The sequence below is a fragment of the Abramis brama genome, assembly GCF_963993115.1.
Source record: "Abramis brama genome assembly, chromosome: 7".
NCBI classification, from domain to species: Eukaryota; Metazoa; Chordata; class Actinopteri; order Cypriniformes; family Leuciscidae; genus Abramis; species Abramis brama.
The window spans coordinates 45,137,434-45,162,134 of record NC_139969.1 but is presented as its reverse complement, the minus strand read 5'-3'; the positions used below and the strand labels follow the sequence as shown (position 1 = coordinate 45,162,134).

At 44.1% G+C, this 24,701-nt stretch overlaps 3 protein-coding genes across 8 annotated transcripts in view; 1 reads left to right on the top strand and 2 right to left on the bottom strand.

Moving 5' to 3' along the window:
* LOC311086973 (SUN domain-containing ossification factor) overlaps nucleotides 1–24,701 on the bottom strand; it is a 52,769-nt gene that overhangs the window by 27,719 nt on the left and 349 nt on the right. The window contains exons 1-7 of one of the 5 annotated variants that reach the window (XM_084120226.1): nucleotides 4,728–5,011; nucleotides 4,426–4,598; nucleotides 3,902–3,977; nucleotides 3,257–3,360; nucleotides 3,048–3,155; nucleotides 2,807–2,909; nucleotides 2,151–2,244 (exon numbers count right to left, since the gene is read on the bottom strand). In XM_084120226.1, the coding sequence (XP_083976352.1) occupies nucleotides 2,151–2,244; nucleotides 2,807–2,909; nucleotides 3,048–3,155; nucleotides 3,257–3,360; nucleotides 3,902–3,977; nucleotides 4,426–4,469 (529 nt within the window). In that variant the 5' untranslated portion in view covers nucleotides 4,470–4,598; nucleotides 4,728–5,011. Of the gene's footprint in view, nucleotides 1–2,150; nucleotides 2,245–2,806; nucleotides 2,910–3,047; nucleotides 3,156–3,256; nucleotides 3,361–3,901; nucleotides 3,978–4,425; nucleotides 5,012–21,049; nucleotides 21,160–22,721; nucleotides 22,816–23,404; nucleotides 23,508–23,645; nucleotides 23,754–23,854; nucleotides 23,959–24,368; nucleotides 24,445–24,701 lie in introns of those variants that run through there. The other 4 variants (XM_084120224.1, XM_084120222.1, XM_084120225.1 and 1 more) reach the window with 4 other exon arrangements.
* LOC311086974 (dynamin-1-like) lies at nucleotides 6,029–19,451 on the bottom strand. Of its 2 annotated transcripts, none has more exons than XM_084120228.1 (8): nucleotides 19,320–19,451; nucleotides 16,000–16,113; nucleotides 15,286–15,395; nucleotides 13,846–13,957; nucleotides 13,547–13,711; nucleotides 12,927–13,165; nucleotides 10,983–11,156; nucleotides 6,029–8,748 (listed from the first exon to the last, which is right to left on the bottom strand). In XM_084120228.1, exons 1-8 carry the CDS (start codon nucleotides 19,395–19,397, stop codon nucleotides 8,706–8,708), a joined length of 1,035 nt encoding a protein of 344 aa, XP_083976354.1. In that variant the 5' UTR covers nucleotides 19,398–19,451; the 3' UTR covers nucleotides 6,029–8,705. The 2 variants fall into 2 exon arrangements, with proteins under 2 accessions (XP_083976354.1, XP_083976353.1); XM_084120227.1 differs by lacking the exon at nucleotides 19,320–19,451 and adding an exon at nucleotides 18,013–18,132.
* On the top strand, nucleotides 8,754–9,145 carry LOC311087040 (uncharacterized protein; the record flags this gene model as incomplete). Its single annotated transcript, XM_084120290.1, has 1 exon — nucleotides 8,754–9,145. A coding segment is annotated over one exon (303 nt), but the record flags the coding sequence as incomplete, so codon positions are not given.

Sequence of the window (24,701 nt, the reverse complement as noted above, 5' to 3'; positions counted from 1 at the left end):
CAACACTACTCACTCTTCTCCGTCTCACTCTTCTCCGTCTCAACACTACTCACTCTTCTCCGTCTCACTCTTCTCCGTCTCAACACTACTCACTCTTCTCCATCTCAACAGTACTCACTCTTCTCCGTCTCACTCTTCTCCGTCTCAACACTACTCACTCTTCTCCATCTCAACAGTACTCACTCTTCTCCGTCTCAACAGTACTCACTCTTCTCCATCTCAACAGTACTCACTCTTCTCCATCTCAACACTACTCACTCTTCTCAACACTACTCACTCTTCTCCATCTCAGCACTACTCACTCTTCTCCATCTCAACATTACTCACTCTTCTCCATCTCAACACTACTCACTCTTCTCAGTCTCAACACTACTCACTCTTCTCCGTCTCAACACTACTCACTCTTCTCCGTCTCAACACTACTCACTCTTCTCCGTCTCAACACTACTCACTCTTCTCCGTCTCACTCTTCTCCGTCTCAACACTACTCACTCTTCTCCGTCTCAACACTACTCACTCTTCTCCGTCTCAACACTACTCACTCTTCTCCGTCTCAACACTACTCACTCTTCTCCGTCTCAACACTACTCACTCTTCTCCGTCTCACTCTTCTCCGTCTCAACACTACTCACTCTTCTCCATCTCAACAGTACTCACTCTTCTCCGTCTCACTCTTCTCCGTCTCAACACTACTCACTCTTCTCCGTCTCACTCTTCTCCGTCTCAACACTACTCACTCTTCTCCGTCTCACTCTTCTCCGTCTCAACACTACTCACTCTTCTCCGTCTCAACAGTACTCACTCTTCTCCGTCTCAACACTACTCACTCTTCTCCGTCTCAACACTACTCACTCTTCTCCGTCTCAACACTACTCACTCTTCTCCGTCTCAACACTACTCACTCTTCTCCGTCTCAACACTACTCACTCTTCTCCGTCTCAACACTACTCACTCTTCTCCGTCTCACTCTTCTCCGTCTCACTCTTCTCCGTCTCACTCTTCTCCGTCTCACTCTTCTCCGTCTCACTCTTCTCCGTCTCACTCTTCTCCGTCTCACTCTTCTCCGTCTCAACACTACTCACTCTTCTCCATCTCAACAGTACTCACTCTTCTCCGTCTCACTCTTCTCCGTCTCAACACTACTCACTCTTCTCCGTCTCACTCTTCTCCGTCTCAACACTACTCACTCTTCTCCGTCTCACTCTTCTCCGTCTCAACACTACTCACTCTTCTCCATCTCAACAGTACTCACTCTTCTCCGTCTCACTCTTCTCCGTCTCAACACTACTCACTCTTCTCCATCTCAACAGTACTCACTCTTCTCCGTCTCAACAGTACTCACTCTTCTCCATCTCAACAGTACTCACTCTTCTCCATCTCAACACTACTCACTCTTCTCAACACTACTCACTCTTCTCCATCTCAGCACTACTCACTCTTCTCCGTCTCAACACTACTCACTCTTCTCAACACTACTCGCTCTTCTCCATCTCAACACTACTCACTCTTCTCCGTCTCAACATTACTCACTCTTCTCCATCTCAACACTACTCACTCTTCTCCATCTCAACACTACTCACTCTTCTCAACACTACTCACTCTTCTCCGTCTCAACAGTACTCACTCTTCTCCATCTCAACACTACTCACTCTTCTCAACACTACTCACTCTTCTCCATCTCAGCACTACTCACTCTTCTCCATCTCAACATTACTCACTCTTCTCCATCTCAACACTACTCACTCTTCTCCGTCTCAACACTACTCACTCTTCTTCATCTCAACACTACTCACTCTTCTCCGTCTAAACAGTACTCACTCTTCTCCATCTCAACACTACTTGCTCTTCTCAACACTACTTACTCTTCTCCATCTCAACACTACTCACTCATCTCCGTCTCAAAACTACTCACTCTTCTCCGTCTCAACACTACTCACTCTTCTCCGTCTCAACACTACTCACTCTTCTCAACACTACTCACTCTTCTCAACACTACTCACTCTTCTCGGTCTCAACACTACTCACTCTTCTCGGTCTCAACACTACTCACTCTTCTCGGTCTCAACACTACTCACTCTTCTCCATCCCAATACTACTCACTCTTCTCCATCCCAATACTACTCACTCTTCTCCATCCCAATACTACTCACTCTTCTCCGTCTCCATCATGATCTTGGTCCACTCGTCGAAGGTGGGGATCTCCTGGTCTCGGCTGGGCAGCGACGGGTCTGAGTCTGAGGAGCCCTGAAATCAGATCCAGATGATGAGCAGTAGAGAGAAATACACTACACTACATCAGATCCAGATGATGAGCAGTAGAGAAAAGTGCACTATACTACATTACAGTACAATATCCTATAATGCACTACACTACACTACACTAAAGCACACTACACTACGGCAAACTATACTATACTACAGTATATTATACTACAGTACACTATACTACAGTATACTATGGCACACTATACTATACTACAGTATATTATACTACAGTACACTATACTACAGTACACTATACTACAGTATACTATGGCACACTATACTATACTACAGTACACTACACTATGGCACACTATACTTATACTACAGTACACTACACTACAGTACACTGCACTATACTACACTACACTATACTATACTACACTAAAGTAGTCTTGACTGCATATTTGTACAGTTTGGGATGTTGGATTACATGTTTTATAAGGACGGCACAGCGTGTGATGCTGTATTAGGAGATGTAACACTGAAAGTCCACTCGGCAGAGCATCTGCATGAGTGTGTCTGTGGCTTAAGGAAGCGTCACCTGTTCTTTCAGGATGAGGGAGGCGTTGCTCCGCTTCCCAGTTTGGTCTTTGGTGGGTTTTCTCGTCTCACGGACACTGGCGTTATCTTGAACCGCTGGAAAACTTCCATGACAGACAGACACAGACGAGGAACAAATAAGACAACTTTACAAGCAGGCACCTCAGACTGAGGAGAGGTCCACATGTGTCAGATGTGCTGATCTCAGTGAGCTGTGAGGTGCTGTCCCTCTGTCTCAGTACCTGGGCAGCGTGGAGTCGAACGGCAGGTGTTCTGCAGCATCACACGCAGCTGGAGACGCGTCTGCGGACAGGCTCTCAGCAGAGCAGGGGTCTGAGGCCGCACAATCCCTGAGGGAAACATCACACTACCTCAGTTCAAACTCAATCCAGAGACTGTAGATGCTCTGGGCTTCTGAAGCCTAGCGAGTAAAGGCCTGAGCGTCACTGACCGGCAGGAGAAGCACTCGGAGGATCCAGACACACTGACGGGGTCCGGGACCCGTGAGGAAGAGGAGGACTCCAGTGACTCGACTTCATTACTGTCAATCACCAGCTGCCAACAACACACACACACACACACACACACAAGACATCTGTAAGGCACTGCGGATAAAAGCCAATGCTGAATGAACAGATACAAGTGAACATGACGAGGAGAATCCACCAGCTCTCAACAGGAACACACAGACACATCACACTCGACCTCAGACACGAACACGTATCATAAACACACACACACGACCTCAGACATGAACACGTATCATAAACACACACACACGACCTCAGACATGAACAGGTATCATAAACACACATCACACATTACCTCAGACACAAACACGTATCATAAACACACATCACACATTACCTCAGACACAAACACGTATCATAAACACACACACACAACCTCAGACACGAACACGTATCATAAACACACACACACACGACCTCAGACACAAACACGTATCATAAACACACACACACGACCTCAGACATGAACACGTATCATAAACACACGTCACACTCGACCTCAGACACGAACACATATCATACACACACACATGACCTCAGACATGGATCTCTGGCATGTTTCAGACCTGTTCATCGGTGTGTGTGTCATGATGCGGAGCGCTCAGTGTCTGCTCTGAACATCGGCCGTGTGGAACAGCAATCCTGCACACAGAAATGGGGTCGAACTTCAAACTTGGAACACAACTTGGTTAGACATGTTATAGCAATTTTAAAGTCCAAGTATTTTGTGTATATTTATTTGATTTAGAGTAAACTTTAACATCTGTAAGTACGCTGATGTTTTGAGGCAGCTTTGACTCCAGCAGTGATCTGTGAGTCACAGGCTGACCTCTGACCTCAGGTCTCTTTCTGTCAGTCAATCTAAAGTTCATCATGAGTCACAATCACACAAATGAACATTTAAACCTCTACTGATCTGACATATTCATCTGCCATGACATTTACATTGAGCTCCGAGGTATTTAAAATAATACCATGGTAAAGGTCTAGACAGCCCATGGTTTGACTATGGTGTTTCTGATGGCTTATTATCACACACACACACACACAGTGTAACACACACAGAATAGAGAGAGTGAGAGTCCCTCACCAGTAAGAGAGTGAGCAGAGCAGCAGTAGCTCGATCTTCATCATCCAGCGGCGCCACAAACACACATTATCGCGTCTTCCGTGGGTCTAACCTCATCTAGGCACACACTCGCGACTCCAGCGGGGTGTGGGTCAGTGACGTGTGAGACACCGATGAACTTTACACTTTCACCGCTTCACACACACACACACACACACACACACGGGCGCGCGCGCGCGCGTCAGGCAGGAGGCGTTACACAGAGACTTTAATACTCTTTAAAAGCACAATCATTTGAATGTATTATCTGCAAGGATGGTCACCTGAAACACAAACACGTTTCTTCCTCTATCAAGAGTTTAAACTTTAAAGAGAGATGATCCATCAATCACATCCTAAAGCAACATGTGTCACGTGATCGCGCCGTGACTACTAGTGTGGGAAATAACCTACAGCTTCATAAGGACACTCGCAAACTTGAACTCATAGTCAGAACTCAGAACATAAGGTAATCTGTATAAATATTATTTCGAGCCCACAAGAACTGGCCCGCCCATTTTAGATGCTCTTTCACGCTTCCTGTTTACCTCCTTCTTCTTCTTCTGGTGTGTAATGGCGGTTGGCGTTCCCGCCACCCACTGGAGAGGAGTGTGACGCGCGCTTGTCATTTGTCTATTTAACGAATAATAATAATGATCAGTCTTGTTTCTTTTAAGAAAATAAATAATTCATGAAATATTCTTGATTGTTTTAAGCCATTTCTTAATCACAGTTTCCCCAATCTCTGCTGATTTGAATAGGCTACCTTTCGCTCCACTGTCCCACTCCTTCTGACATTTCTGTCCCATTTCTTTTTAGCGCAATTTTCCAACGGACAAAATTGCGATTGTTAACTCATGATTTCTGTTCTGTCTGTGCGCACCAATCTTGCACTTCTATCTACTCCTCAACCAGACCACCTAGAGACTTAGGGTTTTCGGCATTATGTTAAGGAAGGTCTAATCTCGGGAACGCACCAAAAAAAAAAAAAAAAAAAAAACCGGAAAAGATTTACTATCTCTTAGTGTTGTGATCCCATGAGGTGAGAAAATTGCGCTAAAACACTCACCGAGTTTTTATTACTTGTTTTTTATTAACCCTTTTACTTCTGCTTTACTCATTGACACTTTAATGTCTGTTTGTTAATGTTTCAAAGCCTTTATTTTCCATTAATCTATTTCAGTAGTGACCTATTTCTATTTTAATATGTGTAGGCTATAACTAGTTTATTTAGATGCTCATTTACATTTATGGATAAATATTATGTAGCCTAAACCATCTCCTAAAGTAACAGTAAATATAATGGTGATTTACCACCTGTTTCCAGTAGATTTCTATCATTGATCTCATAATGATCTCATGATTGAGCAGCAGATTCCTAATAACACTTATCCCGTGTGCTAAACATCTCATTCTCTCCTCGTCCATATAACATCAGCCAAGCTCACACACTCACTCTCGTCGTCTTCTCTCAGTATACACACTTTCATTCAGAGACAGTGATCATGAAAGGCACACAGCCGACCGGCGTCTGATATGTGTGAGAGTCCAGAAGCTTCTTAAAGAAAGGTCAAACGGACAGTCATTAGACACCGCAGGTTCTCTTTTTATTGAATGTTCCTTAATACATATTATTTCATACATATAGAGGTACAGTACATCAAGCCATAATGAAACATACAGAGAGCGAGTTGAAGAGTAAGACGCTGAGGCGTTCATCTCAGTCCCAGCGTATGAAAGTGTTATAATAACGCTATAGTGAACTCAGGGGCCGCTGGCACAAACACAGACTGTCTCTTTAAGGGCTCATCGGATGCAGAATTCACTTCTATATGGTGTTTGCATATAAATGTGTGTTTGCAGTGTGTGGACACAACCACCATACAATGAAGAAAATCTAAACAATGAAAGTCTAAACACTCTCAATAATCAAGCCGTTTGGATTTTCTGAGCACTATGATGTCATAATGCTCAAGCTCCGCCCACGACCGCTGACGGACTGTCCCGTATTAGCATATTTCTGCCCTCAGCCAATCGACACGCTCCATGGAAGAGAGGGGTGGGGTGAGCAGTTGCTCATTATCATTTAAAGAGACATGCACCGAAACGGGTCGCTGTGGACAGAGCTGTGTTTGAGGAGGTCAAGCTGTGCTGTTTTACAACCATTGAGGAGTTTAACCAAAGTAAGTTACAGACTTTACATGAACACCCTAAAGAATCACACCAACCTGTGGAAAATGGGCATCCGACGACCCCTTTAAGGTCTAGTGTGACAGTTAGCAGTTAGGCTTACCTTTCGGTATCAAAGCAGCCTAATCTACGTTTTTATGAAACTGATTTAAAAAGCCATCCACAGTCTTGAAGAAAAAACGTTGATGTCTCACTTGTAAGACTAGTCTTAGTGGTTTATGCAAGCGGCCGCAGATCTGCTGTTCTCTGGTCTCGCTGACGGAGACTGAAGCTGTGCAAGCTTGTTTACGCCACACAATAATACAAGGTCATCGCAACCTTTTATCTCACAATTTGGACTTTTTATCTCAGAATTGCGTGATATAAAGTAAGAATGGCATGATATAAAGTCAAGTCTTTTTTCCTTAGAATTGGACTTTATAACTCACAATTGCAAGTATATATCTTATAGAAAATGTAATTTGCGTGTTATAAAGTCAGAATTGCAAGAGAAAAAGTCAGAATTGCGAGAAAAAGTCAGAATTGTGAGTTTATATCTCGCAATTTTGACTTTATAACATGCAGTTGTGAGAAATAAAGTCAGAATTGAAAGATGTAATTTTGCAATTGTGAGATAAAAATGATCACAATTATTTTTTTAAATGTTTTATTCTGTGCCGGAAACATATAAAACCCAGCTCAGCCGGAGAGACGAACATCATCCCTGTCCAGAACTCAACGAGCTACGCTTGTTTAGCATGTGACTCAGTATAATGAAGAACCCTGCTTGTGTTCAGTCTCTGTCCCGTGTGTTTACATGAGGAGGACTAGTTTAAATGTCACAGACTCTAATAACTGAAATACTGCATCACACACCATTACATCCAGTTGAAACAAGTACACAGTTCAGCCTCTGATTCACACACCTACAGATAATATATCCATATATTCATGTTATTACTTAGAAATCACACATCAGCTGTTTCCATGAGTTCCTGCCCGCTTGTCTTACATTCCTTAACTAGTGCTGTAATATTCTCAAACGAAGAGTTTTGCGTTGAAATTACTGAACATGAGTAAAGTAGCAAATAAATCTCACTAACACAATGACTCAGAACTACGGCTGTGTTTATTGCAGAGTAAAGTTGTGGTGAACTGTGTTGTGCTTTAGAGATCTGAAACACACACAGCTGCATCGCTCAGGGACTTTGGTCGCACATTTACATGATCTGTCATGAACTAGTACTGCAAGCAGGTGGCGCTATTCAAGAAGATGAATCTGATACTGCTCATAAAAGTGTTTGCAGATCTAAAGATGTGAGCGTGTTTACTGTAACAACAAAAGGGTGTGTTCACACTCGTAGTTCGGTTCTCCTGCTGCTTTTGGTCCGGATAAAAGAAAGCGCTGCGTTTAGTCCCGGTTCGCTTGGCGTCGCTTTTAACACCGAACTCCACGAACAGAGAAATCGCACCAGAGTTAGTTTTAATCGAACCAAACCTGCCAAGTGTGAAAACACCGTAAAGTGAATCAAACCCTTTTAACGACAAACAACATTAACATAAAAAACAACAATAATTTAAATATCTACTATCAGAACACAAATATCACATAATCTTAAATTATTGTACACATATCTTTTAATTCAGGCACACACACACTTCCCGGCTTATACTAAGATATATCACTCACACACTTTATGACACAAGTATGTGGACACCCACACACACACACACACACACACACACACACGCACGCACACACACACACACACACACACTGAAATAAACACACATGCATGGCTGGCCAGTGCTGTCGGGAATGGGAATGATTTCACCAGGGAAGAAGGGCCTGGATGAAGAAGACTAGTGTAGGGTAGAGACTCAGACTGAATCACAGGCACTGACACACAACACACAACGAGCACTGCTATCACAGACACCACCACGGTCACGCCAGTGTGAAGGACACTAGATGGAGAGCACATGCAGGAGCTTTGGTACAGGACAGACGCCGGTGTACTGGTCACATGAGAATGGGCCTGGAGTATCACACTCGCTCCAGGAGCAAAGACAGCGGGGCCCCGGGGCCTCTCTTACGGGGGAACCTGTCGGGTGGGGGAGGGCGGGGGACGACGACTGGGTTAGAGGGAGAGGAGGAAGAGGAGGAGGAAGAGGAAGAGGAAGAGGAAGAAGGGGAGGAGGAAGAGGGAGACGAGGAGGACGAAGAGGAAGAAGAGGAAGAGAAAGAGGGAGAAGGGGAAGAGGAGCAAGAGGAAGAGGAGGAGGAAGGGGAAGAGGAGGAAGAGGAAGAGGAGGAGGAAGAGGGAGAAGAGGAAGGGGAAGATGAAGAAGAGGAGGAGGAAGATGAAGAGGGAGAAGAGGAAGAGGGAGAGGAAGAGGAGGAAGGGGAAGAGGAGGAAGAGGAAGAAGAGGAGGAGGAATAGGGAGAAGAGGAAGAGGAGGAGGAAGAGGGAGAAGAGGAAGAGGAGGAGGAAGAGGGAGAAGAGGGAGAGGGAGAGGAAGAGGAGGAAGAGGAAGACGAAGAGGGAGAGGGAGAGGAATAGGAGGAAGAGGAAGAGGGAGAAGAGGAAGAGGAGGAGGAAGAGGGAGAAGAGGAAGGGGAAGAGGAGCAAGAGGAAGAGGAGGAGGAAGAGAGAGAAGAGGAAGGGGAAGAGGAGCAAGAGGAAGAGGAGGAGGAAGAGGGAGAAGAGGAAATAGAAGAAGAAGAAGAGGAGGAGGAAGAGGGAGAAGAGGAAGAAGAGGAAGAGAGAAAAGAGGAAGAGGAGGCAGAGGAAGAAGAGGAGGAAGAAGTAAGAGGAGGAGGCAGAGGAAGAGGGAGAAGAGGAAATAGAAGAGGAAGGAGAAAGGGGAAGAGGAAGAGGGAGAAGAGGAAGAAGAAGAAGAGGAGAAGGAAGAGGGAGAAGAGGAAGAGTGAGAAGAGGAAGGGGAAGAAGGTGTTCGGGACAGCAGAAGCGTTGAGGAAGGGTTGTTGGAATGGATGGAGGAGTAAGAGACAAAGAAGACAGAGTTAGTATCTGTAGTACTGTGAAGTAGAAAAGACCATCAGACAATCTGTTAATAGTGCTAGCTGCACTAGCATGGAAAGAGCACATAGATTTAGCGACTCTTTCCTAAAAACTATAGTGTAGTGAACGATCGTAGCGTCTAACAAGGGCACGGAAATAGCAGAGATACAGCGATCGCAATTTTCTTGGCCAATTCCGATATCCATTTTTTTTTTGTAAGTGTGACCTGTCGATTCCGATGTTCGTTTAAGAACTATAATTGACAGCATATACAGACACAAATTGACTTTTCTTCAATGCAAAATTTAATTTGAAAGATTTTTAAAAGTAAAGAATCAGTAATAAAATAAGAACAGATAAACAAATTTCAAACAATAGCACAAATAATGCAATAGAATAAAGAGAGATATGAAATAAACACGGCTTTAAGTTTTTCAGGTGGGTCTAACAGTAGGTTAGCATTCAGGTAAGGAATACTACAGAAATTAAAGTAATCAAATGTAAAATAACACTGGATAGTTTTCATTGTAAACAAAAACAATAATACAAATTAATTATTACAATTAAAGTTATAAAACTTATTCAGTCAAGAGCAGCGAGTGATTTTCTTTGTCTTTTGTTCTTTTATTAACGTGACAGACAGCAGCAGGAATATTAGGCACTGTCACTTTAAGAGTTTATGCACGGATTCAAACAGTAATATATATGTTAATAGATACAGTCACAGATGCACTAGCATGGAAACTGCACGTAGATTTAGCGAATCTCTCGTAAAAACTGTAGTGTAGTGAACGATTGTAGCGTCTAACAAGGGTATGAAAATAGGGTCTAGGGACAAGTATGTGAACGCTGGTGTAAACATAGATACGCAAGCTTGATTCATGCGTTGTTACGGATCGAAATTTGTCACAACACAACTCATAACGCAAGTACAGTATATAGTGTATAGTGGGCATTAGTGTAAAGCGTCATGATGGAGCAACATAGTTCAAGGTTGTTCAATTGTTGACAAGTTTTTATCTATTAATAAAAGAAGAATGCATGAAGCTAGAATACAACTTTTTTGTTTAAAAACAGAGGCTCTGTTCTTTCTTTTGATATTGGATGCTCAGATATTCATACAACAAATTATGACTGGCAGGGAAAGAGTTAAGTGTGTGCGAATGTACTGCACACTTGCAATGCGTTAGCATGTGTTTGTGTACTTGTGAGGAAGGTTTAAATAAGATTAGAAACAGAAAAGAATGTGTTAAGGAAGGAGGTACGAGGTGTTTGAGAAAAGCGGACATTTAAGGGCTTATTCTGCATTCGGACAGACGGTACGGCGGGGGGGTCAGGTCTCACCTGGGAATGCTAGGCGGGGCCCTGTTGGGCCGACTGGGAACTTGTGGGCTGTCAGCGCTGTTATTCAAGGGCCCCAAAGGCCCTGGACGGGACGGAGGCAGCGGGGCGCCCCTACCGGCCGGTCTCTGGCCTGCAGACATCCTACGCGGAGCCGTGGGACTGGGCGGAGGAGACCTACAGAACAAGAGATGCTCACAGCTAAGAAGGAGCAGAACAAATGTGGCTATTGCTGGAACTCCTCCTTCATTTTCAAACCTATACTCAACCCCACAGTTCTACCGGTTACACTCTTGCAATTACTCCCAAAACTCCCAAGGGAATTGTTTTCCACTATCTTTTCTTTCACAGAAGAAACTGGCTTCGTTCCATGGTCCCTCGATAAAATTGTTAACTCCAAATCATCTAACCATGCCTGTCCGCTGCCTTCAACACAGTCATCAGTTTCTGTCCGAGCTCTCTGATCTGAGCATCACAGGAGCTGTACTTCACTCCTCAAGTTCACATGGAGAGGAGGGCTTTCTGAGTCTCTGTAGTGCACAGCTGGGCTCAACCACACTTCCAGGTCTTCCAGAATGCCGGGTTGTTATGATTGATGACCGGCCAGTACATGCTGTAGTACAGGGATATCCAGCCTTTCTCCTGGAGGGCCACCTTCAGCCGAGTGTAGCTCCAGCCCCAATTAAACATCTGCACCAGCCCATCAAGGCCTTCAGTATCACTACAAACCTGCAGCCCGGCGTGTGTATACCTGATGGTGTCTCTCCAGGGGCAGGACTGGACACCCTTGCTCTAGCAGGACACTGGGAGACTCCCACTCTTGTGGGAAAGACACACTGATGTCTTTATAGCAGCGGGCTTTAACTTCAGCTGTGTCTCCACTGAGCTCTGTCTGTGAGTTTGGGATGGGATGGTCAAGAACAGAAACTTGAGATCTTGAGATTACCTCTCTGTTGTATGTAATGTTAGTCAGGAGAGACTGTCAAATTGCTGTCAGAAAGGTCCCTTCCACTGATAGCTGGTGTGTTGTGGCTGTCCTAATGTACTATGGCATCCAAGTAATCACTAGATAAAGTGTTTGGGGGGAAAATAGCTAAATTGTCTTTCCTGTTTTATGAGTTGTGGAGAAGATGTAGAGGGAATGATCTGAAGTCAGCATACCAATGTTTGGCATCTTGGCATCTACCACATACACTTCCATGAAAGGCAGTGGAGCCACAGCTGAAGAGCCTCACAAGAGCAGCTGGAGTCATGCAACACACATGTGTAAGCAGTTTGCTGGTCTTAAAACAGACCACCAGCACTATATCCTCACTTGTCCCATTGAGGTTTTCAAGGATTATATATGTAGCTAATGGGAGTCCAAGGACAGCTGGTCCATCCGGAGGGTTCTGACACCAGAACCACCCTGCAGCTGATTATGAATTGGGACTTGCAGTCATTTGCATTCATTGAGCACCTAGGAAAGGCCCAATTCATAATCAGCCTGGACCAAACTGCAGTTTCTAGTGTCCTATGGTTCAGTCTGCATTGGGTAACGGTGGATAATACCTCAAGTCCACCACCCACCACGGCTTACTTACAAAACATCATCATCGGACCATGTTCTGCACCTCCAGTTGACCCACTGGATCACAACTTCCCTACTTCCCTGCTGAACAATCCAGCATAAACCAGCATGAATTATATGTTGGTCCAGGCTGGTTTATGCTGGTATAGTGCTGGTCTAGCTGGCGGACCAGCACAGTCATGCTGCTCTCAAGCAATCCTGAGCTGATCTATCAGAATGCAAATCATACCTTATGCTGGGGACCAGAAATGCTGGATTTTTTAGCAGGGTACTTGGTTGAGGCACAGGCAAAGAAGACCCCAGGGCAACCTTTTTGACACTTGAACATTAAACTGCCATCCATGACTGAAGTATATCAGACTGGGAGCGAGAGTTACCTCCGAGAGCCGCCCTGCCCGGCCTGCAGCCAGGAGCTGTCCACAGGAGGAGGCAGTGGAGTGGAGATGGTGGAGGTGGAGATATCCCCGATGATAGCCAGCGCCTCTTTCAGGGCATGGTGTGTGCGCAGCACCTCTTCCCTCCGCTGGACCTGCTCCTGAGACTCATCCATCAGGGAGTTCTGGTCTCCGGCCGAGTACAGCTGGGCCAGAAGGTCTGCGTTGATGAAGTCTTTCACCTGAGAAAGAGGAACATGATGTTCATTAGGTCATATTATCATGCAAATACAGTACACTAAGGGGTTATGAGGCCATGCTCTTATTCCACGCAGAGGCACAGACATGCGAGTGTATCGAACGCACTTTCCAAGACTTCAATGAAATAAAAGCGAATAGTGAGTTCACAATGTTTACAATGTTTCAGTTGGAGCATATACATGATTGTGTAAATACAGTAACGCTCTTGAGTAGCAGAGGCAACATTCCCAGTTGTCTTTCCTCTCTCAGACATAGTGTCTTGTATTTGATCTTGTAAACAGTGACGGTTCAAATACTAAACATTCGAATAATAAGTTCCAAAACAATCAGAAATCAAATCTCTCATGGTGCATCCCGCTTACATTATTGATCATGAGATGCATGATGCTCTTGGGCATGAGGTCCCGGATGCACTTGTTGACGATGGCCATGTAGGAGTCCACCAGGTTGCGGATGGTCTCCACCTTCCTCTCCAGCTGAGGATCCATGGAGAAGTTCTCTGACGGACCAGAACTATCGCTCTCCACCTGGCAGGAAGAGTCAAGGGACACACAGTGACCAACGGTTAAGATAAGTGACGAGGAAGGTTACGATTTTGAGGCTTATCTCAGTATGTGATATTAAGTGTGTAGTGATGTCTCAGACATGAGCCGTTACGTACCACGGCCCTCTCCGGATAGACTCCGGCCCGCAGGAGCGACGCTCTCCAGCTGTCCACCTCCTCCAGGGTGTCGCAGGCCAGCTCCAAGAAACGACTGTCTTTAAAGACGTTCCTGAGGGAAAACAAGCCGTCATTCAAATGAAAGCCTCCACCGGGCTCCTACAACATTCACCAAAGGGTGAAAAGCCATCCCAAAAGAAGAAACATCTGCAGATTACATCAGAAATCAGCACAGATAACAAAGCATTGTAGGACCTCTCTACGACAAAATTGAAAAACTCAAGTCAGATGCCTGAAGCATGACAGCTCTCACTGGGTCTGTGGTATGAAGATAAACCCAGTCAGGCTTTTGTGTACGTGTCATCATCATAATAATAACCATAAAGTAAGATTAAAGAAGAAAAAAAAAGACTAACTTCCAAATTTCTTGAGTCTAAAATGAATTGCAGAAAAAGGCCCCCAAGAAAAACAAATTAAAAAAAGGAATGAGTGAAGTTCATTCTACAGTAAAGGTCTGTTCACATCAAGAATGATAACTATAATGACATTAGTGTCCACACAAACTCACAATATCGTTCTGTTTATTATAACAGTTTTGTTGTCTGCCGCTTTAAATGCACAAGTTCTTTAAAGCAGGATGGATTTTGATAGGCTGTCAATTTTTTTCATCATTAGCTATATTTCCATCCGGATATTTTTTATGTGCATTTCGGGAATATTGCATAAAAAACACTGGATGGAAAATCACAGCTGCACATAAATTCTAAAAATGCACATAAAAAACGAATGTGCTCAATTGAGTCAGATACATTTTTACCAACCAGCAGACTAAGCAGCAGCGTCTGCCTACAACGCAAGATGACATGACTGCATTTATTGCGTTTCAAGTCAAGTCATTTATTACATAGGAAAATTATTATATACAGTGGCTTCTCCTACTTTTCTTAGTGATATTTAGCGACTGTTTATCAGGAAGTGCCAATTTTATTCTCGTTGACTCACTGGATGGAAACAGTGCTTTAATCGCAAACATTTTATGCGATATTCCAATTTTGCACATAAGGTCAATTCGCAAATTTGAATGGAAACGCCAAAATAATCGTCAAAGTGATTCCAATGATTTCGTTCCTTGTAAATTGTGTCGTTATTGTTGCTGTTTATACTTTGCTATTCTCATTGAATTGGAATGATTATTAAACTTAAAAAATGAATCTTTATAGTTATAGTCATCGTCTTTGGTGTGAATGGTCCTTCAGAGTTTTGTTGAATCCTCACTGCTTACACAGTCTTAAGTCCAAAATGTTTGTCTCAGGCTGATGAAAATCTGATGTGGTCTTTGAGAACTGATGACATGAAATTAGCTCATGTCAAACAGCTCTGACCATGCTAAAATTTCTATTAAATCAAAAAAAAAGGAAAGAGAGAAATCAGTCCGTTTACCGCTGCTCTGTGTTGAAGATGGCAAACATGTGCTTGCTGGACATGAAGCTCTTCTCCACGTCTCTGACCTTCAGATTGTCCAAGGGCAGCATGTACTTCTTCTCCTTCTCCTGTGGGATCAGAAGCAGTGTTTGATACGGCAATGCAAACTCATTCATGGCGTCATCACGCGCTCTTTAAAAACTCAAACAACTGCTGCAACAGCAGTAAATGCAGGTAAATGGGAATAAAAAGAAAGTTGGAAGGAGAATATTTTTTATTTAAAAACAGAATTATTTGTGAAATGTTGGAGTGTTTAAGATATTAAACAGTTCAAATGACCTTGTTGGTTGAACTGTCCGCAAATGTGTAACTGTCTCAACACTGACTTGACCAATGGCGTGAGTTTGGGGGCGGGGCTATATGTTTGTCTGGCTAATGGCTGACAGGGGGAAACCAGTCAAGTACTGTCAGTACCTAGTACTGAGCCTTGTGGTACGCCATGCTGAACTTGTGATCGATAAGACATCTCTTCATTTACTGCTACAAACCAGTCCAGTGATTATTTTAGCAGTTCTGATTGGTGGAAAGGATAAACAGCTTTAATGAGCACACATGAATGGAGAAGATCTGACTGTTTCTATATAGAGTTTGTGCAGGTTTGCTTTTTCACATCAGCTCGTGATGCATGAGACGATATAGTTGAATGTCCCTCATCAGGACGAAAGCGCTCACCTCGTCGTCTTTGAACCAGGACAGGCTCTCGGCGGTCAGCACAAACCAGTACTCCTTCGCTCCGCCCTTCATGATGCTGATGTTATTGATGGTCAACCAGCCCTTGCGAATGACCTGAGGGAGGAAACAAGACGCGTCACATCGCAAACTCGGCTAAATGCAGAAACACAACACTGACCAACACACATACGACACTGATCAATGCACGGTGTGGATGAGTAAAGTCTGTGATGAATGGGAGAAATCAACAAGGTGAGGGGTGTGTTAAAGAAGACGAGTGTAAAATACTTGTCTGTGACAAGAAATGAAAACCTGCACAAGCTGCTGGTATTGTAGAAATAGAGACTAGTGCACTATATGAGAGAACAGAGGTCGACAGTCTTGTGTCTCATTCCTGCTGAACGGAGGATTTAAAGACACACGGTCACTTGTCTCCACCTACTGGTGTAGCTGTGTTACTACAGAAAGCATTCATATTCAAACAAGCATGTATCAAACACAATATTGACCAGCTCTGGCAGATGTGCAGTGATACGAGTAAAGAGCCAAAGCTGTTACTCTATGGAGGAATCAACTGGAACACAGTTTCGGCCAATCCAGGATTACAGCTGACCGATATATATCACTTTCATTACTGTAATTCATTTATTAATGGTAGTTATTTTCAGCAGAGTCTGAGTAAAGTGATTATAATGAGGTCTCAAGCATGCGTCTGAAGTGTTGAACTCTTGTCTCTGAGACACAGGAGACGTCAGTGAACATGAGCGAGTGCAGTGCTCGGTGTTCAACTCCACACATTACAGTACGGTGCGTTCAGGAAGTGTTCAGAGCCCTTCACATTCACATCCATCTACACTCAGCTACACATAATGACCAAATCTATTAAAGAAACGACATATTTCATTGCATAAGTATTCAGACCCCTGGCTGAAGCACCATTGGCAGCGAGTCCAGCCTCAGTCGTCTTGGGTTTGACACCACAAGCTTTGAGCATCTGCTGGTTTTCTTCCCTTCCTCCAGGCTCTGTCCAGCTGGATGACCGTGAGATCTCTCCACAGATGTTTGATTAAGACAGTGTGTCTCGGCTGGTTCTGGATCAGGTTTCAGTAAGAACATCTGTGTTTGGCCATGTTTACCTGAGAAACCCCCTCAGATCTCATTAGGAGGCTCTTGTGAACCTGTAAAGCAGATGAAGTGTTTCCCCCTGATCTGTGCCTCGACAGTCACAGTCTCTGAGACCTTCAGCTGTTCCTCTGACCTCTGACCTTGATGCTTTCTCTGATGTGCATGTTTAGCTCTTATCCAGCCAACAGGGAACGTTCTCTCAAAGTTATGAACAAACATTCTTCCAGTAACTTTAAAAGAACGTTTGTTCAAAGTTTTCTGGTCTTTAATAACATTCTCAAATCATTAGAACAAAAACATTACTTATACATCGTTCATGGAGCGTTTTTTTTCTGATACGTTTCAGTTGGATGATCGTCTAACATTGTGTAAATGTTAAATAGAACATTCAAAAGTAACATTCCCATAATGTGTGAAGAATGATATGATGGAATGTTCCTTTAATGCTCATATAACCAATAAAACCCATTTTTAAAACATTTAAAACATTGGATGTTTTGAACATTCAGAAATAACGTTTTCATAACTTAATGGGAACGTTAGCAAAATGTTCCTAGAGCGTATCCTAGTTGTGCATCTTTCCAAATCATGCCACAAATTTGCTCTAATCAGAGTGTAGAACCTTCTCAGAGATTAGTGTCACAGCAAAGGGTCTGAATGCAATCTTTCAGTTTTTGCTATTCTTATAGGGTATGGAGTGTAGATGTGGAAAGCATTTCAGAATAAAGCTGCAGTGTGAACAAATGCAAGGCTTTTGAGGACTCTGTGAATCGAGTGTGAGAGAGCCGACAGCAGATGTTCTCTCTGACGCATGCAGTGCTGAACTGCTCTACAACTGTGCCGTTCGTCACCTCCAGATATTATTACACACAAGAACCTGATGCTTACAATGATGCCAGAAGCTGGAGGAGACGAGGCCTGGAGAGAGAGACACACACAGACACACCTTGACCCACACGTGGAGATCGTCCAGTTCCCTTGCTTACCTCTCATCACTGCAACTTTACCACACGACACTGAAGGGAAAAAGAGGAACGCCTGCTTGTGTTTTACACATGAGCTGCGGAGAACTGGTACAGCTGATGCTGAAACCTGTCAGGCCATCAAACACAGACTCTAATCTCCACTAACATGACAGGAAACTCCTGAATGTTCCTGACCGAGTCAGACTCATCGGAGTCTCAGCACATGAACGGGTCAGTGTAAGTGAATAGTGGTGATCTCCACCAGAGGACAACACTGAAGAGTTCACGTTAAATCTGCTCATGACGAGGCAACTCGCTGCGCAGAAGCTGGAAACCGCTGGGGATCACGCTAACCTCAGATAATGAGCTAGAGAGAACCAGAACATGCTGTTTCTTTCTAATTATTAGAGAAATTTACTAGCAATTTCTGAGTGCAAATTGTTTAAAAGTAAATCATACACCATTTTTTTTCAGTGCATGTTATACATCATTTTCCTTTTAATGTTATTTTGAGGATTTCTGGTTCATTAGGAAACTGAGGGAGTTCTAATTTATTAACTAAAGGCAAACACTGTTATCTGTGTGACAGCCCTATCGTTCTACATGTGAATAATAAGTGTTTTATACAGCCTGCACTGTGACTGTTTCTTTAACTGTTACATTTACACCACCTCTTTGCATAAAATATTCTGTGAAATGCATCTTTTGATTTTAAATCATATTTGATGCTTCAGATGTTCCATTTCTCTGAAAGTAGAAATGCAAATATATATTTTATTACTGATTAATCCATTCTGGTGTGAATGGGAAAAATAAGAAAAGCCCATTCTTAATTCACTGTATAATTATTGTTAATAATTGACAACAGGCTCCTGAATTCTTGAAAAATAATCCTAATGATAATAATAATACTAATAATACTAATGTGTGTAACGTCAGGTCTACGCTGTGTGTGTGACGTCAGGTCTACGCTGTAAGAGGCAGTACAACATTACTAACACACAGAGCACAGCACTGTGTGTGAGAGAGAGCCATGGGAATGGCAATGAGAAAAATAACACACAAAGGTGACATGTCACGCTAAATTAAATGAGGAAACATACAGGATTGAGTGAGATAAAACTTTGTGAATGCTGTTGTAATGATGCATCAACAACCCCAGAGGAGTTTCTATCTCTCATCACAGTCACAGTCTATGAGACAGAGCAGAAATAACACAGGCGCTCTTACCTGGAGCTCCTGAGGGAAAAGACAACAGCTCGTCATGCAGGAGCCGTCGTTCACACAGGAGGGAGGTGAAGAAAACATGACACGTGTTTTTCAGAACAGAAACACACAAAAATTAAAATGTCCATAACATAATCAAAACCGAAGTACATTTATCCTGCAGTGGATAAATGAAGGTAATAGAAGCAGAAAGAAAGTCAAAGCCACATCAAACAGCAGCAAAAAACTAAACAGCATTAATATATGGAGTGTCATAAACATAGTTCTGCCATGACAACTCTCTGAGTGTTTGGCAAGGTAATGGATATATGACAATGGTGATAGGTATGGTCTTGGCGGAATAGAGCTGCTACACTGCTGCTGCTGCTGCTGTTATTGCTGCTGCTGCTGCTGCTGCTGTTATTGCTGCTGCTGCTGTTATTATTGCTGCTGCTGCTGCTGCTGTTATTGCTGCTGTTGTTGCTGTTATTGCTGCTGCTGCTGTTATTGCTGCTGCTGCTGCTGCTGCTGCTGCTGATATTGCTGCTGCTGCTGTTATTGCTGCTGCTGCTGTTATTACTGCTGTTACTGTTATTACTGCTGCTGCTGTTATTACTGCTGCTGCTGGTATTGCTGCTGCTGTAATTGTTGCTGTTATTGTTGCTGTTATTACTGCTGCTGCTGCTGCTGCTGTTATTGTTGCTGTTATTACTTCTGCTGCTGCTGTTATTACTGCTGTTACTGTTATTACTGCTGCTGCTGTTATTACTGCTGCTGCTGGTATTGCTGCTGCTGTAATTGTTGCTGTTATTGTTGCTGTTATTACTGCTGCTGCTGCTGCTGCTGTTGTTGCTGTTATTACTTCTGCTGCTGCTGCTGATATTGCTGCTGCTGCTGCTGCTGCTGCTGTTATTGCTGCTGTTGTTGTTGTTGCTGTTATCGCTGTTGAGTATTTCTGCTGTTATTGCTGCTGCTGCTGTTATTACTGCTGTTACTGTTATTACTGCTGCTGCTGCTGCTGCTGCTGTTATTGCTGCTGCTGTTATTACTGCTGCTGCTGTTATTGCTGCTGCTGCTACTGCTGTTATTGCTGCTACTGCTGCTGTTATTACTGCTGCTGCTGTTATTACTGCTGCTGTTATTGTTGCTGTTATTACTGCTGCTGCTGCTGCTGCTGCTGTTGTTATTACTGCTGCTGCTGCTGCTATTACTGCTGCTGCTGTTATTGCTGCTGCTGCTACTGCTGTTATTGCTGCTGCTGCTGTTATTACTGCTGCTGCTGCTATTACTGCTGCTGCTGTTATTGCTGCTGCTGCTACTGCTGTTATTGCTGCTGCTGCTGCTGTTGTTATTACTGCTGCTACTGCTATTACTGCTGCTGCTGCTGCTGTTATTGCTGCTGCTGCTACTGCTGTTATTGCTGCTGCTGCTGCTGCTGCTGTTATTACTGCCGCTGCTGCTGCTGTTATTACCGCTGCTGTTATTGCTGCTGCTGTTATTACTGCTGCTGCTGTTATTGCTGCTGCTGCTGCTGTTATTACTGCTGCTGCTGTTATTACTGCTGCTGCTGCTGCTGTTATTACTGCTGCTGCTATTACTGCTGCTGCTGTTATTACTACTGCTGCTGCTGCTGCTGCTATTACTGCTGCTGTTATTGCTGCTGCTACTGCTGCTGCTGTTATTACTGCTGCTGCTGCTGTTATTGTTATTGTGTGTGTGTGTGTGTGTGTGTGTGAGTGTGTGAGGAGCTGCACCTTGGCCTCGGGGTTGGAGGACAGGATCTTGGCTCCACATTCCACTGAGGCATAGTTGGTGACGGTCTGCTGGAGCTTCTTCCCATCGGGAGCGTGAGGAGTCACCTGACCTGATGAACACACACACAATACTCAACACTACTCACTCTTCTACCCTAACCAGCGCGAGGAGTCATGTCACCTGACCTGCACCAACACACACACACACACACACACGCAACACTACTCACTCTTCTCCGTCTCAACACTACTCACTCTTCTCCGTCTCAACACTACTCACTCTTCTCCGTCTCAACACTACTCACTCTTCTCCGTCTCAACACTACTCACTCTTCTCAACACTACTCACTCTTCTCAACACTACTCACTCTTCTCAACACTACTCACTCTTCTCAACACTACTCACTCTTCTCAACACTACTCACTCTTCTCCGTCTCAACACTACTCACTCTTCTCCGTCTCAACACTACTCACTCTTCTCCATCTCAACACTACTCACTCTTCTCCATCTCAACACTACTCACTCTTCTCCGTCTCACTCTTCTCCATCTCAACACTACTCACTCTTCTCCATCTCAACACTACTCACTCTTCTCCGTCTCAACACTACTCACTCTTCTCCATCTCAACACTACTCACTCTTCTCCATCTCAACACTACTCACTCTTCTCAACACTACTCACTCTTCTCCATCTCAGCACTACTCACTCTTCTCCGTCTCAACACTACTCACTCTTCTCAACACTACTCACTCTTCTCCATCTCAACACTACTCACTCTTCTCAACACTACTCACTCTTCTCCGTCTCAACAGTACTCACTCTTCTCCATCTCAACACTACTCACTCTTCTCAACACTACTCACTCTTCTCCATCTCAACACTACTCACTCTTCTCCATCTCAGCACTACTCACTCTTCTCCGTCTCAACATTACTCACTCTTCTCCATCTCAACACTACTCACTCTTCTCAGTCTCAACACTACTCACTCTTCTCCGTCTCAACACTACTCACTCTTCTTCATCTCAACACTACTCACTCATCTCCGTCTCAACACTACTCACTCTTCTCCGTCTCACTCTTCTCCGTCTCAACACTACTCACTCTTCTCCGTCTCACTCTTCTCCATCTCAACACTACTCACTCTTCTCCATCTCAACACTACTCACTCTTCTCCGTCTCAACAGTACTCACTCTTCTCCATCTCAACAGTACTCACTCTTCTCAACACTACTCACTCTTCTCCATCTCAACACTACTCACTCTTCTCAACACTACTCACTCTTCTCCATCTCAGCACTACTCACTCTTCTCCGTCTCAACACTACTCACTCTTCTCAACACTACTCACTCTTCTCCATCTCAACACTACTCACTCTTCTCAACACTACTCACTCTTCTCCGTCTCAACAGTACTCACTCTTCTCCATCTCAACACTACTCACTCTTCTCCATCTCAGCACTACTCACTCTTCTCCGTCTCAACATTACTCACTCTTCTCCATCTCAACACTACTAACTCTTCTCAGTCTCAACACTACTCACTCTTCTCTGTCTCAACACTACTCACTCTTCTTCATCTCAACACTACTCACTCATCTCCGTCTCAACATTACTCACTCTTCTCCGTCTCAACACTACTCACTCTTCTCCGTCCCAATACTACTCACTCTTCTCCGTCTCCATCATGATCTTGGTCCACTCGTCGAAGGTGGGGATCTCCTGGTCTCGGCTGGGCAGCGACGGGTCTGAGTCTGAGGAGCCCTGAAATCAGATCCAGATGATGAGCAGTAGAGAGAAATACACTACACTACATCAGATCCAGATGATGAGGAGTAGAGAAAAGTGCACTATACTACATTACAGTACAATATCCTATAATGCACTACACTACGGCAAACTATACTATACTACAGTACACTATACTACAGTACACTATACTACAGTACACTATGGCACATTATACTATACTACAGTACACTATACTACAGTACACTATGGCACATTATACTATACTACAGTACACTACACTATGGCACACTATACTTATACTACAGTACACTACACTACAGTACACTGCACTATGGCACACTATACTTATACTACAGTACACTACACTACAGTACACTGCACTATGGCACACTATACTTATACTACAGTACACTACACTACAGTACACTGCACTATACTACACTAAAGTAGTCTTGACTGCATATTTGTACAGTTTGGGACGTTGGATTACATGTTTTATAAGGACGGCACAGAGTGTGATGCTGTATTAGGAGATGTAACACTGAAAGTCCACTCGGCAGAGCATCTGCATGAGTGTGTCTGTGGCTTAAGGAAGCATCACCTGTTCTTTCAGGATGAGGGAGGCGTTGCTCCGCTTCCCAGTTTGGTCTTTGGTGGGTTTTCTCGTCTCACGGACACTGGCGTTATCTTGAACCGCTGGAAAACTTCCATGACAGACAGACACAGACGAGGAACAAATAAGACAACTTTACAAGCAGGCGCCTCAGACTGAGGAGAGGTCCACATGTGTCAGATGTGCTGATCTCAGTGAGCTGTGAGGTGCTGTCCCTCTGTCTCAGTACCTGGGCAGCGTGGAGTCGAACGGCAGGTGTTCTGCAGCATCACACGCAGCTGGAGACGCGTCTGCGGACAGGCTCTCAGCAGAGCAGGGGTCTGAGGCCGCACAATCCCTGAGGGAAACATCACACTACCTCAGTTCAAACTCAATCCAGAGACTGTAGATGCTCTGGGCTTCTGAAGCCTAGCGAGTAAAGGCCTGAGCGTCACTGACCGGCAGGAGAAGCACTCGGAGGATCCAGACACACTGACGGGGTCCGGGACCCGTGAGGAAGAGGAGGACTCCAGTGACTCGACTTCATTACTGTCAATCACCAGCTGCCAACAACACACACACACACACACACGAGACATCTGTAAGGCACTGCGGATAAAAGCCAATGCTGAATGAACAGATACAAGTGAACATGACGAGGAGAATCCACCAGCTCTCAACAGGAACACACAGACACTTCACACTCGACCTCAGACACAAACACGTATCATAAACACACACACACAACCTCAGACACGAACACGTATCATAAACACACACACACGACCTCAGACATGAACACGTATCATAAACACACACACACGACCTCAGACACAAACACGTATCATAAACACACACACACGACCTCAGACATGAACACGTATCATAAACACGTCACACACGACCTCAGACACGAACACATATCATACACACACACATGACCTCAGACATGGATCTCTGGCATGTTTCAGACCTGTTCATCGGTGTGTGTGTCATGATGCGGAGCGCTCAGTGTCTGCTCTGAACATCGGCCGTGTGGAACAGCAATCCTGCACACAGAAATGGGGTCGAACTTCAAACTTGGAACACAACTTGGTTAGACATGTTATAGCAATTTTAAAGTCCAAGTATTTTGTGTATATTTATTTGATTTAGAGTAAACTTTAACATCTGTAAGTACGCTGATGTTTTGAGGCAGCTTTGACTCCAGCAGTGATCTGTGAGTCACAGGCTGACCTCTGACCTCAGGTCTCTTTCTGTCAGTCAATCTAAAGTTCATCATGAGTCACAATCACACAAATGAACA

Bases quoted from the DNA above. Each gene is read 5' to 3' on its own strand.
- LOC311086974 (XM_084120227.1), bottom strand. From the start codon at position 18,117: ATGAGAGGTAAGCAAGGGAACTGGACGATCTCCACGTGTGGGTCAAGG. The intron at 16,114-18,012 runs GTAAGCATCAGG...TTCCTCCCTCAG, and splicing joins CTCCAGCTTCTGGCATCATT to GTCATTCGCAAGGGCTGGTT. The intron at 11,157-12,926 runs GTAACTCTCGCT...CTTGTTCTGTAG, and splicing joins GGGCAGGGCGGCTCTCGGAG to GTCTCCTCCGCCCAGTCCCA.